Source organism: Corvus moneduloides, chromosome 6, assembly GCF_009650955.1.
Source record: "Corvus moneduloides isolate bCorMon1 chromosome 6, bCorMon1.pri, whole genome shotgun sequence".
In the NCBI taxonomy this organism is placed as follows: Eukaryota; Metazoa; Chordata; class Aves; order Passeriformes; family Corvidae; genus Corvus; species Corvus moneduloides.
The window spans coordinates 26,880,048-26,898,484 of NC_045481.1; the positions used below are offsets into that span (position 1 = coordinate 26,880,048).

At 35.4% G+C, this 18,437-nt stretch overlaps 1 protein-coding gene and 1 long non-coding RNA gene across 10 annotated transcripts in view; one reads left to right on the forward strand and one right to left on the reverse strand.

Annotated features, from left to right (window-relative positions):
- LOC116445892 overlaps positions 1–18,437 on the forward strand; it is a 95,383-nt gene that overhangs the window by 45,368 nt on the left and 31,578 nt on the right. The window lies entirely within an intron of this gene.
- AKAP6 (A-kinase anchoring protein 6) overlaps positions 52–18,437 on the reverse strand; it is a 274,206-nt gene continuing 255,820 nt past the window's right edge. For 2 of the 4 annotated variants that reach the window (XM_032113047.1, XM_032113044.1), the window contains exon 13: positions 3,758–13,209. In XM_032113047.1, coding sequence (XP_031968938.1) covers positions 9,790–13,209 — 3,420 coding nt within the window. In that variant the 3' untranslated portion in view covers positions 3,758–9,789. Of the gene's footprint in view, positions 13,210–18,437 lie in introns of all 4 variants that reach the window. The other 2 variants (XM_032113046.1, XM_032113048.1) reach the window with 2 other exon arrangements.

An 18,437-nucleotide genomic window follows, 5' to 3' on the forward strand; every position in this document is an offset into this window, starting at 1 on the left:
CTTCCTTATGAAGAAACAACCAAACCCATGCCCTCTAAAGTGAATTCTAGATTCAGGTTTTTTATTCAAGAGCTACAGAGCAGAAATTCAGGTATGTATGCACCATAGCCTGTATGAGAAATTGACATACCACCTTGCCTAAGGGCATGTTATTTTCAGTAGCACTTATCTCCCCATGAAAAAAAAAAAGATTTGGAATATATAGTTGATGTTGTCTAGCAGTTCTTCCAAAGTCTGATTTTTTCATTCTGTAAATGAAGTGCATCAAGAATAGTTTGTGTTTTTCCACTATTTCTTGAAATCTTGTCAAACATGTTTTCCTTTCCCTGTCACTCTCCTAATGTTTGGAAAATGCTACAACTAGATCCTTGCTGCATTCAAAACATCCTTACACTAATTGCAAGAAAGAGAAAAATCTTAAAAATATTCCATGTGTTTTAAAGATTATTTTCCCTTCCACTTCCAGAATGTGACAGAGACATGGGCTCAACATCAGGCAGAGGTAAAAACATTTACTTATCTAACTGTTCTTTTCATACCATATTTAATTTAATTTTAATTATGATATAATTCTGTATTTCTTGTAAATTTTAATAATTAGTTTGACAATACCTATGATATCACAGTAATATTTGTACTCTAAAATTACTGATTTATACAATTCTAACTTCAGTTTTAACTTAGCTTATTTCTCCACTCACCAGAAATAAAGTAATACTACTTGCTATTGCAAAGGAAATTCCATTTTTAAAGCACTGGAGCACTTATAATTCCTCCAGTACATAGACTTAAGTAATGCCAAGTTCACTTATGGCATAGTCCTTTAAGGCATTTCTAATATCAGGGATGAACATGTATTTACTGAGCAAACAGTAGTCATATGAAAAATGTAAGCTTTTCAGGATGGTAGAAAAGGCATAAAAGACAGGGCAACTGAAAAATCAGATATACAGCACTGAAGGCAATAGATCAGATGTTATTTGTTGGCCAAAATCCCTCTCAAAGTGATGCTATTATTAGGAATAAGTTTGTAAAAATTTGTCAGTGAAGGAGATTGGCTTGGCTAAGAACTTGACATCCCTGTTAATCCTCCTGAGCCAAGTATTAGTACAGTCTGGCCTAAACATTAGTAACCCCTTTTCTGTGCACAACAGCAGAAGAAAATTTACAAGATTGTTCCTGATGTTTTCCGGCCAAAAAAGAAAAGACAAAAAAACCAAAAGTAGCCCTCTTACCAGATACATGATATTCAAAATATGTTGTTTTCCTCAACACAGGGGAATTGGAACGAAACGCTAAAATATGTGGTGTGGAAGGCTATGTAATCTGTGCATCCTGTTACCAAGGAGGAAGGTCGAGATGTTGTCTAAATGAGTAACTCTTTATTTGAGTTTATTGCAAACCAAACAGGAACAATTTCAGTATATTTTCTTGTGTTTGTATGCTGATGTGTACATATGTATACAATGAACAGCACAAACAACTGTAAGAACATGGAGATACCACCTGGCTTTCTTACCAGTACTGTGGTAGAGAGGCAGTGTTCCACTAAAAATCTTTTACTTGTCTTGGGAAAAATGCAAACCATTATGTGAGAAAGACAGGGAACAAGGCTTAGAAGGCCATCTATATTTAAAATGAATATGATTGCAAAAACCATTTTATACTGTAGTCCCAGGCATGTGTTTTAGCCCTAGTGTTAGTGTGCACTGCCTTTGCTTAGAGCTGGAGAGCTCTGGCTCTCTGTGGGAGGAATGTGAAGTAGGCAGGAAAAGGAGATCCATGTGTCAGGGCCATTGCTGTCAAATGGTCTCCTCACACATTGCAGATGTTGTTCAAGCATGAGCCAGGGAGTGTGTGGAATAAAAAGCAGCCTATGGAACTTTAGTAGGGAGTAAATTCTGCAGAAAGCCTGCAGCATTCTTCTGCACCACAAAAGAATTTCACCAGCAGATTATGAGTTCTGTACAGGACTCTCTGCATGGCCTGATCTTGGAGGTACTCTTGGAATATCAACATTAGTTTTACACCATACCAATATTTTCCTTTAGGAAATTGCAAGAAGTGCCAGTACAATATGGTCATAAGCATGACTTATGCTAAGACAGGAAACAGTCCTGTGGAATATATACATCAGCATTTTACTTTAGAAATCAATTTTTATTGACAACAAAGTCAATTCTGAGAATAAAAATTTTAAAAGGGTAAATCTTCTAGCCAAAAACGGAGTATTTGATAATGATGGGTCTTGTGTCACAGTCATAAAAATGATGACTTTATCTCATGAGACCAAATAATATAGATCTGGGATTACTGGTGAAATTAAAATGTTCCAGTCTCTTGGAAAGGAACAACAGAAATTTGAGTTGTGACCATATAATATTCCGGATATTGTATGATGAATATGGGGTTTATTGATTTGACAAGTAATACTGTTTTCCCCCAGGAAAAAAGTGAATTTGTGGCAAATGGCCTAATAGAATGGTACAAGTAATTGATGGAGTTCTGCTGGGTGAGATGACAGATCTGAAAAGCCTCTGACTTATGAGTTTGCCTGTTGTCACAGTGTAAGGTATGACTATAGTCAAAGTAAGTTTAAAAAAATACGGCATAAACCAGAAAAAGATAGGGAGAAAAGAAGAATAATTTTAAACTCATTCCTCTGTCAAGATCATTTAAAAATCATGGTTGAGATAACTCATAAATGAACATAATTGTCACTGCAAAAATTCTACTAAAATTAGGAGTTATATTTTGAATTATTTTATAAATATATATCTTAAAAATATTTCAAATATAATAAAGTGGTCTTTAGCTATATTGTTATACATTTTAGGTAATTATAGGTTAACCTGTTAGACTTGCACATGATAGAAGACATGTAAGTGCAGAAATCTCTCAGATTCAAAAGTTTCACACAGTAAATACTTCTTCTTATTTATTCTTTTAGAATTGCTACTGCTGCCCTACACACCTGCCTAAGGCTACACTGTGGAAATTTAAATTGAGAGACAAATAATTTGCCTCTTGCAGTAATAGGAAGCTGTTAATAATTTGGAAAACATGAGATTGTTTTTAAATACCTGTTACTTCAGTGTTCTATGAATATATCTCCTGGTCAGTGTAGTTCCTCTAAGCTTGTCAAACTGATGTACATTTTTTAAAGGAGGAGTGTTGAAGCTTTTTGTAAAAACATTTTTATACTTGGAAAAATAATGATTAAAGGTGGCATCAGAGGGCATTTCTTGTCTTTTAAATTCCCTGACATTCTTCCCAATAGTGTTTTTAGGAGAAGAATGCCATGTTTTCAGAGTTAAGCTTATAAAGCTGGCTGGCTGGCATTTTTTGGCCACTCAAAATAGTTTTAGTACAATATAAAAACACTTCAAATGTACAATCTAAGTCACCAAAACAGCCAACTGCTAGAGTGTCTAGATAGGGAGAGCTGATTCAATATAATTATGTAAATGAATGAAATTTTAAGAATTGGACAACAAACTGTTACTGATAAACAATGAAAATATTCCTATAAAATACTATATAAGATACTAAATATTTGTGTCTCTTGGTTTGGCCCAAAATACCTGCAGAATCTTTAATGACAAAGTTCTTTACCTCTGAGTTAGTTAATACATATCTTTACCAGTTAAGAATTCATGTATCTCTAGGAAATATTTGCAAAGAAAACCATATTCTTCTGAATTTTGATAAAGCATTCTGTGCTTGGAACGCAGGTAAAACAGATCACCAATTCTGCTTTATTTTTTCCCCAGTAAACTATGTTTATTATGCCAATTCTAATTACCATGCAATCTAATGATTTTAAGGCTTATAATTTCCACATCACTGGACATCACAAACATGAAAGCATTTTATACTGTCATTATACATCAATGTTTGCAGTTGGTTATACATATATACAGAAATTATTCACACATCTTAACCTTGCTATTTCCTCCTTTCAAACCAACATAATTTTACTGTGAAAGCAGCTTTTTAATAAATGGTATAAGAAATACAGCAAGGCACACATTTTTTAAAAACTTTTTTTCTCATTACCACCTCAAGAAGCATAAAAACCCAAAATGCAATACTTAATTCAGTAGAATGTCAACAGTTTCTAATATACAACACTATGTAGTTGTTTCTTGAAGTGTTGCATAGATTAAATTTTTAAATTCAATAAATAAAATGCCATTTATTTTAATTGCTTAATTTTTAGATGTATTGAATCAGGAGGACCAATGACTTCTTTTTGCTGCAATCCAACAAAATAGTCACTTTAAAAGCAAAATAGTTTCAATAAACTTATGCATTATACAGATAAATATTAAATTTGTTACATAAAATAGAAGAGTACTGACAGGTACAATTCTGAAAAGATGAACCAGGCTGATCGTGAATTCTATAGAACTTTAACGAACAGAACCAGTGATAAGTAGCACAGGAGCATCCAATTTAGGAAGGGAAGGTCATTAGAGGTAGCTTGGGAGTGGAATCCATATGAAAGCAAATGGCCTTGCTACAATAAAAATGATCACTGAAATAGGAATAGCATATGCAGCCTGACCACAAAGCCAACATGGACAAACCACATTTGGAAAAAAAATTTGTCTTGGGAGTCAGTCTAATGAAAGGCAGTGATACAATGGAATTGGAGGTCATCCCAGGGTTTACAGGATGAACCTGCACCTGAATTGCAGCCAAGTTTCTAAAAGGAAACAAAAAAGTAATAGTAGGTTACAGAAAATGAAGTTTTATTTTCCAAACATAGGTCTTCCAGAACAATAATAGATAGCCATTAATGGTCACATGCCAGAGCCTTTAATGCAGAAGCATACAGTAAGCAAACAATGACTATTAATAGCCTGAGGTACAAGTTAGTGTAGAAAAATGAACTGATGTAGAAAAGTCACTGATTTTCCTAAAGACTGTTTTTCTAAAGAAACAAGGGTATTCATCACATCAGACCTTTTCCCTGGATCTTGTCTTCATCCTTACCTGCAAACTTACCTTCAGCACACTCAGAAGTGCACCAACCAATGAAAACATAGAAATTTTCAAAAGTCAAGCAACAAAAAGATCTATCCAACAATTATTTGAATATTTGTGCAAACATATATAATGGGACTTCAATGGAGAGGAGGAAAAGATTGTCACAGAAGTGGTCCGTGAATAGAATTGTCAGTGTCATCATTGCATTTTTAAATTGTAAATAGCTATTTAGACATTTCTAGTACCAGCAATGAGTTGAATTTGCATACTACAGAATTATCCAGCTCAGAGTTTAGAGTTAAGCTATTCAACAAAGAGCATTGGCTTATGATGAGAATTATGAAAAAATAACTGTCAGAATACAGCTCAAAGATTAGTGCAAAGTACATCTCATAGGCATTTCCTAGGAGGTACTCCAGACATGCATTATGTGCCTTCCAAGTTAAGCAGGAATATCTGGATCTATCCAGTTACCATCTCCTTTGATCTTCTTTGCTGTAACTGACCACATTCCTCCCCATTTATACAAGAAATACACTTACTTGAAAATAGTGAAAAGCTCAACCATCTGTTTAGATATTAATGAAGAACTGATCTGAATAAAGGGGAAGATTGTATCAAAAGCTTTCTACAGTTCTGGCATGAGCAAGAAAAGTCTCACTGATGGATTATGTCAAGTTTTTCAAAAATTATGTAATTCATAGATTTCAATACATGATTCTCTCTTAATTTAGCTTTTTTAAAATCGGGTATTGTAAGGAGCTAAAAAGTCAGACTGTTTTAAACTCTATAAAGAAACTTTATATTATTTACTTCCCTATAAAAATCTCTAGGGAAAAACAAAAGTAAGCAAACATTTAGATTATTATTGTAGTTCCAGTCTCTAAAAGTAAATTAATATATAATAACTATTATGTAAACTTGTTTTTTTTTTTTTTCTGTAGTAAATAAATAGCTAACAGTCCTTTGCATTTATGCACCATCTTTTATCTGTGGATCTCAAAATACTTTTAAGTAAATAAGCTATTCTTCATAGGTCCCATTGATCATTATTCTCATTATCTTGTTGCTAAAAAAACTGAGACAAGGAAGGAAAAAGTCATACAAAAAATCTATTGCTGAGCAGGAAATAACAGTCAGGCTCTTTGAGCATCAGTGCTGGGTTTCTCCTGGTGATAATAAGTGGCAGAATATTCTATCTAATATTGCAGCACTGTCAGATAAAATCAATTTAGTTTTCTTAAGTGCAAGTAAATTATTTTTCCCTTAAATTAAGTTAAAACCTAAATTTAAATTACAGAAGTAAGGAAATAGCTTTTTGGATTTAGTTGTAAGAACTAACAGATTACACCCAGAATTCTAAGGCATCCTCTGGAAAAGACTTTGGATAAAACACATAAATGTCCTGAATGTATTGATTTCTATGCATATTGAATTTGTAACTGAAAGTTCCCATCCCAGTTGGTGAGTCATGGGTCACAGTGACAGCAGAAGATCACATGATCTCATGTGCAGATAGATCTTTCAAGGTGACCCCTAACTGAGAAATAAAATCAGCATAGTTTTATGAGCACCTCTGTTGGAGAACTCCATGTTGGCTCATGTGAAAGACTAGTCAGCGCTGTCAGAGATATTTTTGAGCCTGCCCATAGAATTGTTATAATTTTCCCACAATGGTTTGTTTTTTTTTTTTTTTGTAGCACACTGTTAAACAACGGGATTGCAATATTTGACAAAAATATTTATTCACTATTAGTTTTATTCTCCTGTACAGCCAAAGTAAATACTAAAACAGTACAAAATCAACCTACATTTGAAACCATGCCTTTTTCAGCTTTGAATTCTCATTATACATTTAAGGTACACATATACTATAGATTTTTTTCTTTCTAAGTATTGCAGCTACACATGGAATTACACATTTAAATGAGCTTACAGCACAGGTGCTTCAGGAAAAATAATGGTGTTTGCCATTTATCTTTCAAATTAAATAATGTGTTTTTAAATAGTAACTTTTTTCATAATACACTTATGGGAACAACATTTATCTGTCACATTTTAAAAGATGTATTAGTAATAAATGTAAATTACCTTTGGAAAATCAGTAATTAGCCTCATCAAAAAATAAACAATCTGCCACCAAAAAGATAATCTTTAGCATAGTTAAGTATAATAACTGTTATTTGAATAAGTTAACAAATTAGGATAGATTGCTTCTGTAATTCATTCCCCATAGCATGAGAGATGAAGTTAAAGCATCAAGCTTGTGAATGGGGGAAGGGAGCTCAGACTTTAGTGAAACCAAACCTAGCAGCTCATATTTTTATTTTTGGTGTGTCAGAGATAAACTATATGTATTCTAGAACTTTACTACTGGGAATGATACAGTACATAGTTCCCAAGGAAGTAATGCTATATGTACAAGTTAAGAACCAGTGTATCTTCCTGTGTAGAAAAGGTGGGAATGTAGTGTGAAGGGCTTTGTTCTCTTAAAATAATATGTTAACCCCTGGGCAAAAGTGGAAGCTATAACATAACCCTATTAAGTTGTTGTATACAGATTCTGCATTATATTTTATTGCATTGTGGGACATTTATTATTAAATCTATTCTGCATGTCCAATCTTAGTCCTCACACAAACTGCATATTTTTTATATCCAGTCTTATAAATAAAACCATTTGGCTATCATGCAAGTAACTATGAAGTTCTGAAGAGTGAGGTAAGTTTATGCAGTATTTTGAGATCCTCAGAGGAAAAGTATTGATAAATTGAAAAGACATGTCATTATCTTCATCAGTGAAAGAACGAGAACAAGGATAAAATCACACTCACTACAGCAAGCATTTTTCCTCAAAATAATATTATAAAAATGAGTGAAAAAATAAGAAAACTAATAAAACAGTAACTTGGAAAGCTTATGTTTACATCATTTTCAGTTAACAACCTCAGACTTTTGTCATCATCTCAATTTCCAGATAGAGGCTTTTATATACACCTAATCCATTGAATTTAATTCTAGAATACATAGTATCATCTATGACTTTTGTAATTCATAGTTGATTTCCATTACTTCTCCAGTTGTTTGGATGTGTCCAAGTATTAACCTAATTGGTAATCAGCAGGTCATGATAGCCTATTTCAAAGCCATTCCAGAAATATCCTCTTTGCTATGATGGTTCCAAGATAATTCATTAGTCAGAGATGTGTTGAGATAGCGGCAAGCTATTGTTGTCATAACCTAAAGGCTTTGCTAGATATATATATACATGAATGTGAATGCTGGGTAAACAACCAATAAATGAAAAGCCCAAAGCATAGTAATATAACACACCAAAATCAAAAATGAGGAAGTTAGATCTCTAAGAGCAGCAAAGAAATGTATTTTTTATAAATCGGATGAGATCCTCTGCTACAGCTACATGGTTTGCAACAGGAGAGTACTAATGGTTTCCGTGGGCAGTGATGAATAACAGCCTTTTCTCCTGGCAACATCATGGAATCATAGCATAACTTAGGTTGGAAGGAAACTTGAACATCAACTGGTGCAACCTCCTGTTCAAAGGAAGGCTGTTTTCAAAGGTAGAAAAGAATATTCAGGGCCACATCCACTTGAATTTTGAAAATCTCCACAGGTGGAGATTCAAGAACTTCTCAGGGAAACCTGTCCCATGCTTAGCCTTGTGTTTTATTGAAATTCCCTTGCTACAGCTTCTGGCAAGCAGTGGCATTTGGAATTGGATTGGCATTTGAGTTGCCATTCTGGCTGTGGTCTACTGGAGGAGTGTTTCCAAAGACTAGTGGCATTTGATAGAGCTGTGCTGGCTTTTGGGTCACCAAACTAGTGAGACTCAAAGGAGTAGTGCTGCATGCTAGGAGCTGATCCAAAAGTTGCTTTGGAGATCCTCATCTGTTGTTAAATGTGCAGTTATTGGTCGACATTTATGTGAGGTCAGAAAGTCCAGATTTGAACCACTTTCAAACATTGGTAGAGATCAGGACCACCTTTTTACCTTAGGTTCCACCATCTCATTCATGTTTCAAAATGCTTACCACAAAATAGAACCAAAGGTTGCAGTACTGCTGGTTGACTATCAGTTTCCATCTCCATTACCCTCACATTATACACTTTCAGGAAGTTGTAAAGATTTGTTGTTTTGGCAACCTCAGCTTTTGGCCTAACACTGTGTTGTAAGAATTGTGTTCTTAATAGTGGCTTACTGAATTTAGAGCATGGTAAACTGACAACAAGAGATGACTTATTATCTCTCTATTCTCCAGTCTGCTTAGCCATTCTTCATGATTTGTCTGGAAATATTGTAGAACTCACTAGTTAAATAAATTAGTTCTTGTAGAACTGGAAGTTCAGCTTCATCAAATGCTTTTGAATTCCTCCTAAGACCAGCTGACTGCAGAGAAAGGCATCAATGAGCAGAGCTGGTTTCTGGTTCCCTCAGCTGAGGATGGAAAGGAGGCTGATATATTATGTTTGAAGAATTCCCAGGTTCTGCAAGATAGCAGACTTGTTCCAGAAGGGAGCAGCTCCAGTCAGTGCAAAGCCAAAGGGCAAAAAGCAATTAGTATTCACTGCATTTGTTGACTAGTGGCATGTAAACTGGGATTATAGTGTAATCAAAACAAACGATATAGCACTATCATGAAACAGAAGCCCCGGCTGATGACTCATCTTTCATTGTACAAAAATGTTTAAAAAAAAAAAAGTAAAAAAAAGGTGCAACTTGTAGAGTACATACCTGTTTTTAGAATAATCTATGTGCCTGGAGAGGGTTACATTCTATCTGTGCATATTTATATGCCTGTCCTTATGAAGTTTCAGGAGATTTTCTTCACAAGTAAGAGTTTTTCTGTTCTGATGCAAAAAATCCTTTTTCTGTGAATGGCCAAGCTTTATCTGAAACTCTGTAGCTGAAGCCTCTTCAGAAGCAGCAACACATCCTTTTTTCTCTGCTGTTCCAGGTGATTTTCCTGCACTATTCTCTTTAGTGCTAATTTCTGGAGAATTCTTTTCCAAACTTTCAGTTTTTCCATCTGAAAACAGCAAATTATCATCAGCATTTTTCAAATTGCTTGATGCACAATGTTTGTTAGTATTTGGAACATTTATATCATTGCCATCCCCACATAAGAAAGATAAATCCCTACCTTCAGAAGAAGTTTTAACTTCTAATGACTCTGGAGCCACTTCACCTAGTGACTCCACAGATGTTTCAGAAATAGGGTTAGAAATAGGTTGCTGCTGCTCTACTTGTGCTTCAGAAGAACCATTAGAAATAGACTGCTGCTGCTGCTCAACCCGTTCTTCCTCAGGACAGGCTTCAAAGAAGCATTCAATATTTTCTCTCTCATCTGTGAAATCCAGTGGCACAGGAGTGCTGCTCTTTTCCTCTATGTATTTGATTACCTCTCCACAGTCACTATCATGAGAAGAAAGTGAAAGATAAGAATAGAAGTCCCCTTTTCTTAGCTGGATGGGTCTGTGAGAGTGTTCTAACACTTTTTCCTTGATCTGCGCTAATGAAGCTGGAGCAGATGACTCACATTCTGGTTGTGACTTACTTTTCAAAGCTGTTGATGCCATGTCTATTATCTCCCTCACAAAATTGTGTACTGAGCCATCTTCCATGGTTTTTTTATCAAAATCAGCCGATTCACAGTTACAGCACAAATCAAGACCATTGGCTGATGCGTTGCATTCTACTTCACTGGATTTCAAGGCTGCACAGCAATCAGGAATTTTTTCAGTGTTTATTCTATGCTGTTGACAATTAGGTAAGGATGGCTGTAAAGCTGTGTCCTGTACACCTACAGAATTAATTTCTGAGGAAGATTCAAGGCAAGGCTTTTTTGCAGGAGAGGAAGGAACAGAGTGATGATCAGGCTGAAGATGACTTTGACATTCTCTTGGAGAGCTTCTGGATCCAGCTGAGGACAGAACAGTCTCCTTGCCATCCATATGTGAATCATCTGAACTATCTGTAAATGCTTCACAGACACCACATTCATTTTCAGCTTCTCTGACATCAAGTGATGCATGAGTTTTGAGGGTTGCTGCTACTTTAACAAGACCTTCCTTTTGACTGCCAAGAGTATTTTCAACATTGCCATTCTCCATATCATCCACAAGCTGATCCTTCACAACCTGAGAGATGTCTTTCATTGGGTGACTCTTTGTCCCTTTTTCACGGTCACGTGGTATATTCTTACTATTGCCATTATTTTCTGATATTTTCTGTACTGAACCATTCAATAGTGTTTCAATGTTTAATGTATCTGTGGCTTTTGATGTCTCATTACAAACTTCTTTACTGCGCTGAATTTCATCACTGAGGTTACTTTTTCTCTTCTCCCTTGTCAAGGAAAATTTTGGTCTAATCCAGGTTTGGAGTTCATTTTTTATATAATCAAGTCCTGAAATTAAATTGCATTCTTCATAAATATCCTCATCAGTTGCTATACTGGAGTCGTCATCTTCATCTTTGATACCTAGCTCTTCCTCAGTTAAGGTAAGGGTGGAACTTGAAAGCAAATCACTGTCATCTTCATCATCAGTACAAGCAGAAGTGCAGGAGACATTAACAATCATGCTGACATTGACATCGCTCTCATCAGCTACAGATCTATTAAGATGTTTTCTAAATGATGCATTTGAATCTGGTATTTTATTTCTGTGTAGTACAATGTCTTCAGAGCAGAGAGAAAGATCCTCACTGCTGCTGAGTTCAGTGAGAGAAGCTGCTGAATCTTCATTGATTGAAGATGCAATATCTAGAGACATCTGTCCAGTAAAAGACATTTTTTGAGAGCTACTTTGGAGTGTTATATCAGAGATGCTTCGCTTTATTTTTTGAGCTGAAGGACTCTGGATATTCTCTAAGCGATTCAAAAGATCTAATGTCCTTTTACTGAGCTCTCCAACAGAATCACTGCTTGCGCTTATGTCTCCAGAGCCATGATGACTAAAAAGGTCTTCGTTGCTTTTGTAGGAAGTCAGCCAGCTCTCCAAAGAGGTGCTTCGCTGAAGACCATCTCCACTTTTAAAAATACCTGAGCTGAACAAATCACCTACTACAGACAGAGATTCTAAAGAAGAACTATGAGATAAAGTTGAAACCTGTCTTATATTCTCTGTAACAGGTAATTTTCTTACAGTTTCTGTGGATTTACAGGAATTGGGATCTGATTCTCCACAGATATTTGCCAGGGTATGATCATGAATAAACCCATCTGGTTGTGACTCTCCAGACCTATGTTCAGATTTGCCAGGTATTTTGTCAAAACAAAAGTCATGAAACAAACTACCCTCTGTATGTGTCTTTTCAATCTGTGATTGTTTGATTATCTCTGGTAATTTGAATTTGGAGCCTTGAAGATATGAGTAATCATAAAATGTAAACACTTCATGTTTTCCTTGCAATTCTTCTAGACAACCAGGGTTAGACATGGTAATGCTGTCCAAATTCTCATCATTTTCACTTCCACAATATGCAGAAGGAGCCAATTGGAAATTGTCTGAAAGACTAGTATGATCTTCTTCATCTTGCTTTAGTTTTGGTTTTATTACATCATCCACTTGACTTTCCACATGCCCTATTTCAGGATTACTCTGACTGCTTTCAATATCATTTAGCAAAAAAATTTCTGAATTATTAGTAGTTTCTGTATCACATTCACTCACTATCCCACTCTCACTCTCAGAATGCCTGCTTATGTTTCCACTCTGATACATGTAGTTACATGGTTTTGCCAATGTGGTCCCTCCTATTAGATCTGGCAGGGATTTGGTAGATGAAAATGATGAGTCTTTACTAAGACTTTTGTTTAAAATGTTAGACTGCATTACATCCGAGAGTCTGGATGTTTTTTTCAAAAAAGGCATATGTTTTTTTTCTGATAATTCAATATTATGAAGACTATAGACCTGATAGATGTGAGGATTTGGAGGGGAAGTAATGTTGGGAGAATAAAGAGGAATTCCACGATTACTGATATTTTCATCTTCATTCACATCATTATCACCACATTCTTCTGAAGCAGGTTTCTGGTTTAGATCATCCTTGAGCTCCTGATCAGGATCACTTAAGTCTTCGTGAATACTGATCAGCTTATTACTTATGTCAGTTTCATCCCATTCTAGTGCATCTTCACTTGGACCATTTAGATCCATCAAACTGGGATCAATAACATTTAGGGGCTCCTGTAAAAGAAAAAGTCAAAGATTAAAAATATTTACAGCTGTACTTGAAATGTGCTTCCATTGAAATCATGTAAGTTAATGGAAGTAAAGTGCATTTTTGGAACAGTGATCACTAATAGCCTTTTAATTTTGTTACCTCTTGTGTGCTATTACAATGATCAATTAAAATGAAACTTATTATATTTTGAAAGATTTCTTAGACTTCTTAGTTTTTTCTTCTTATTTGATGTCAAAATATAATACAGAAATTTGAATTTTCTTTAATATTCATTAATGGTGGTTGGTCACTTTATATATAGTAAGTTTTAACTAAGAATCACACAGGAGTGTGTTAGTAAAAACCATGCAATTGTGTTGGATATATGAAAATCTCTCTTAGCCTGCTTAAGTTTAAAATAGTTAATATATAAAGGGTATAAGAAAGGATTTTTGAAATGTTTATAACAAACTTCAGTGTTGTCAATTTTAAAACAACAGATCACAAATTCTTGATGAATTTTTTATTAAAATTTGTATCTATTCTTTACTTGATAATAAAGGCAGTAAAAATAACAAGTAAGACTAATGAATGTTAATATCTTCAGCTGAAAAACTAAGTACTATATGAGTTTCAAAAGATGCCTGCCCTGATACCTTTCTCTGGAAAAGGACTGACAAACAAATGAGCTAAACTTAATTTTCTTTTTTAAGGACTTTTGTAACTTTCCAATAATGTTTGTTATTATGACTCAGGACATATGATAACAAGAATTGTTCATTCTAGAAATGTGTGGAAGAGGAAGAACACCTTGACAACTTTTCTCACTCAAATGTGATTTGTCGAGTGGCCAACCAAACCATTTTAAGCCCTTGAAAATAAGACTGAAATGGTCCCTGATTTGGGGGCTGAGCACAAATTAATTTCACTTTACTTTTGTATTTACTGAGAGGCCTCCATATTAGAGAAGGCATTGCTTATACAAGGAGTCTTGTAATAGAACTGTTGACTAATGTCGAATTCTTCAGTTTAAATCATCTGACCAGCTGAACAGTGATCACTGTATCCAGAAACACAAACAATTCTTCCAAGAAAACCTTTCAACTCTGATCACTTGCTTTCTCTAATTTTCTTTGAGTAAGTGTTGTTTTGCAAATACAGCATTGACATCATGCCAAATAGCAAGAGCAAATCCCAGCAAACATAAAGCAGATAAAATGAGGCTGTACTCCAACGAAGTGCAGTTCTGCACAACTTAGTCACTGACTTAGATTCATCAAGACTAGGCCAAGGTTAATTGTGCAGGGAAAGGCACGTACTTCTGACTTTGACTCTCAGCTGGAAACTCTCTTTGAAGTAAGAACTAAAGCTGCTCAGCCCTTTTGTGAGCTCAATAGTTAGGACACTGATTTTGGGCATGGGACACTTTGTCAGACTGGGCATAAGAGATATGAACCAAGCTATTCTCTCAGGAGAAGCCCTATCTACATGCTGTTCTGAAAAGAAGCTTGTTTGTCCTGTGTCATTTTGCATAAAACAATTAAATATTAATTTGGTCATAGATAGATGAGGAGAATTTTGTCCTGCAGTGCTGTGTTTGTCACGTTTGACCTGCAAGAGACACAGACAGTGCCAAACCTCTGCTCCAGTGACTATTTAATTATGGATATAGGTGGCATTGTTCTGTGCAAGACACAAGGCTATATCATCCCAGTATGTCCAGTAAGCCAAAGGCTAAAACAATCAAAGGGAATCAGGAGGAATTATTTTCTCCAAACTGGGCAGAGTAGCTATCCACCATTCAACAGGGTGATGCAGTTATTAACTTAGTTGATAAATCAAGACTCTTTCCATCTAAGATAAATCTGTGTCCTCATGCTTCATTGGGCTTAGCTGTAATGTAGGTCCCTGAGTACTGCAGCTGTGTTAAGATATTGCACATAATAATGGATAGGAATGTAGGCATGAAATAATTTTTTCCTTCTTGGCAGGTTAGGAAGCCTTGGGTATTTTGTGAATCTGTCATGACTAATACTGAAACCTAGAGTCTCTCTGTGGATCTACCTACCCCAAAGGTTTTATAGAGTACCTTTGCTAGAGTCCTTTTTTTCTCCCCCATAAGACATTGGCTAAAGTTAAATTCCCATGAAAACACCCATTTGCTAGACAGCTATGGCTATCAGAGCAGTTTTGTACTGCTCTGTATTGCGGAGTTCAGAAATCTTTATTTGGATTTGCCAGTTTGCCATGTTTTAATAAAAGCTCCTGGTTTGTACTTAGTTGGACCCAGTTTCCCACCTGTAGCTGACCCTTAACTAACATTTAAGTAAAATGCAAGAGAATGACTATAATTAAGTTCATTTGAAAACCTGTTAGATTAAAAAAGAAATCAGATTCAATGGCTCATTTTCTCTGTGTCTTGTTTTACAACTCTGTCGTACTCAGCATTAGGAAGACAGTGCTGTGGGAAGTTTCCTAAACTGCTTGATTTTACTGTTTTAAGCTTCTGCCAGCTGCAAGAAGAAATTACTGAAGGCAGGAAATCAGCAGCAGGTTCCAAGGATTTTATGTACCATAGAATCTGGTTCTGTTTCTCAAAACAAAACATTTGGTCCTTATTGGTCAGGAAGATAACCTTCCCTCTGTAAATCAGCACTTGGCTGCCTTGTTTGTTCAGCAAGTCAGATGGACTAAAACAATAAAACATGTAGAGTTGTGACCTCAGCCCATTCATCTTCACTGAGTGTTCCCCACTTCAAAGCCTATTTTTTTATTCTTCAAATGCATATGCTTTTCCAAGTCCTGGCATATACTCAGAAGTTTTACAGGCTTAGCTTGATGCTAAAGGATTTTATTATATTTTATTTTATTTTATTTTATTTTATTTCTGATTGTTGGTTATACTTGCAAAGACTCTTGTGTAGATATGGTCATTTCACCAATATAGCTTTTTCTGTCCAAGGAACTGACTAAATTGATATTAGTGAATTACTACTGTAGTTATAAACATCATATCCCTTGAACTACAAATTTAGTGGTTATCAACAATATTGGCAGCCCTTCCCAAATACAGACAAAGTTTTAACTTGGAAACAAACCACTCAGCTTAAGTCACAAACATTTTGTATTTGGCATTTTTAGTACAGATTTATATTCTTGATATATTTTTTTACAAAATTTAGTGAACTGTTCAAACGAGACAGACACTGAGGTAGTTTTTGGAAGAGCCACACCCTAGCCTCTTGAATAAATCTCTGAGTGAAGAATGGAAGGTGGTGTCACTCCAGCCTACATTTGCACTGACAGCAGCAGCAAGGTAAAAACCTAGGAATTTCAAAGGACTATTTTTATCATATCAGATGTCTCTTTTTCAGGCTGCTCAGTGCAGAGGTAGGGTGCTGGATGGTTAGAGTTATCATGATAGTAATAGATTACTAGGTCTTGCCAAAAGAATGTTTAAAATTCGCCAACCTTATCCTTTACTTGATGTTGTACAGAGGAGGGTACAAGTGATAAATGTCAGATAGAGTCAGAGATAAATTGTTTGCTCACTTTATTGGGAAAAAAATGGTGTTGTTTCTTCTGTCTATGTTTTTCATTCAAAAGAACTGTATAGTATTGTATAATTCATCTTTTACACAAAGCAGATAAATCTCCTACTGCCATTTCCAACTCGGAAAACTTTACTTGTGAAAGAGCTGCACCATGTTCTTTATTTTGTTTCAGTTGATTATGAATGAGGCTTTCCTAGAGAGTTTGCACTTACAGACTCCAGAGGAAGTTCTACCTAGCCTGGGTCAAGGTATCTGAGTGACTTGGTCTAATGAAAGGGATCCCTGTCCATGGCAGGGGGATTGGAACTAAATGATGTTTAAGGTCCCTTCTAACCCAAAACATTCCCTGATTTTATGATTCTATGATCCATTCTTGAAATGCAAATACCCAAAAAGGAAGGGGTCTATCACAGACAGACATGCTGATCTCCACATCTAAGACAGACTGTATTTAAAGAGAATCTTGGAGTGTGCTACAGAGCTTCACATTTCAGTGGGGTGAGCCTCGTGTTGACTCTTAATCCCTGGCTTTGCTGAAGTCTGTGGCAAAACATGTCGCAAAGGTACCATCCTGTCGGGCAGAAACTTTTTGGATACCAGCTTGTGTAATTGATGGCACTAATTTTCCTGGAATTGAGAAACCTGTTTTTCATATGTGCAAGAGTGTGTGAGTATAAATTTATATTTAATTTTTTTAAAAATGGGTAGTTTTAAAGTAGGTCAGGGCGGCTTCTGTCATCATAAAGTCACTAAATACCACTAAATTTAGAGAAGTTCTCTATGGTCACATGGTTCAGAGTAAGAAAAGGCAAATAGTTTTGACCAAGAAAGTAAAAAAAACCCAATGTAATAAGAATCAGAAGATGCACAATATTATGCATATTCCTATTTTTTACATGTTACCACTAGATAAACAACACTTAGGAGGCATTTATTGTTGCATGAAAAGTTTTAAGTATGATTAAGTGAATAATCAATTATAGACTCAGAAGAGTGAAAGGTTAAATTAATTCTAATGTGTTTGAAAGTGCTGCTTTAAGGAGTTTAGCTATTCCTACTTTGAACCCAAAACTATTTTGCTCAGGAAAGCATTCCCATTTCAGTGGGATAACTCTTGTGAGCACAGTAAGGTGTGTGCTTAAATGCTTGTAGAGTTCATGTTTAATGGCTAACCAGTTAATCTGCAGAAAATGTTAATGGGAAGAAATAAACTTATTAAGCCAAATAAAGACATTTCCTCAGCCCCAATGCTCTTTAAGGAAAAGTGTCAAAATGCAATTTTTCATTTGTTTCCTTTACTAAAACAAGAATAGTTTAGCTTTTTTCTGAAGCAAATTATATTAAACAATGATTCTCTGTTTCGGCTTCATTTGCATGTGCTAGTCCAGTACAGATACTTTGTGTTGGTGAAACAGGCCTGTAATGTAACCCCTACGTACTATTATATTTTTTTAAAGGAATTAACATGAAAAAAAGAGCTTTTACAATAATAAATACAAACTCTGTTCTTCCTCCCTCCCTACAACATATCCTTCAGTTGCTGTGGCCAAATTATCCAAACTCAACTGCACTGAGGGGCCAGGGGAAAAAGGACAGAAAACCATCCCCCACATCCAGGAATGCGTGCACATTCAAGGAAGACAAACATGATTTTGTCTTTTGAAAAATGCAAGCATGCCAAGTACTTCTGCTGAGGG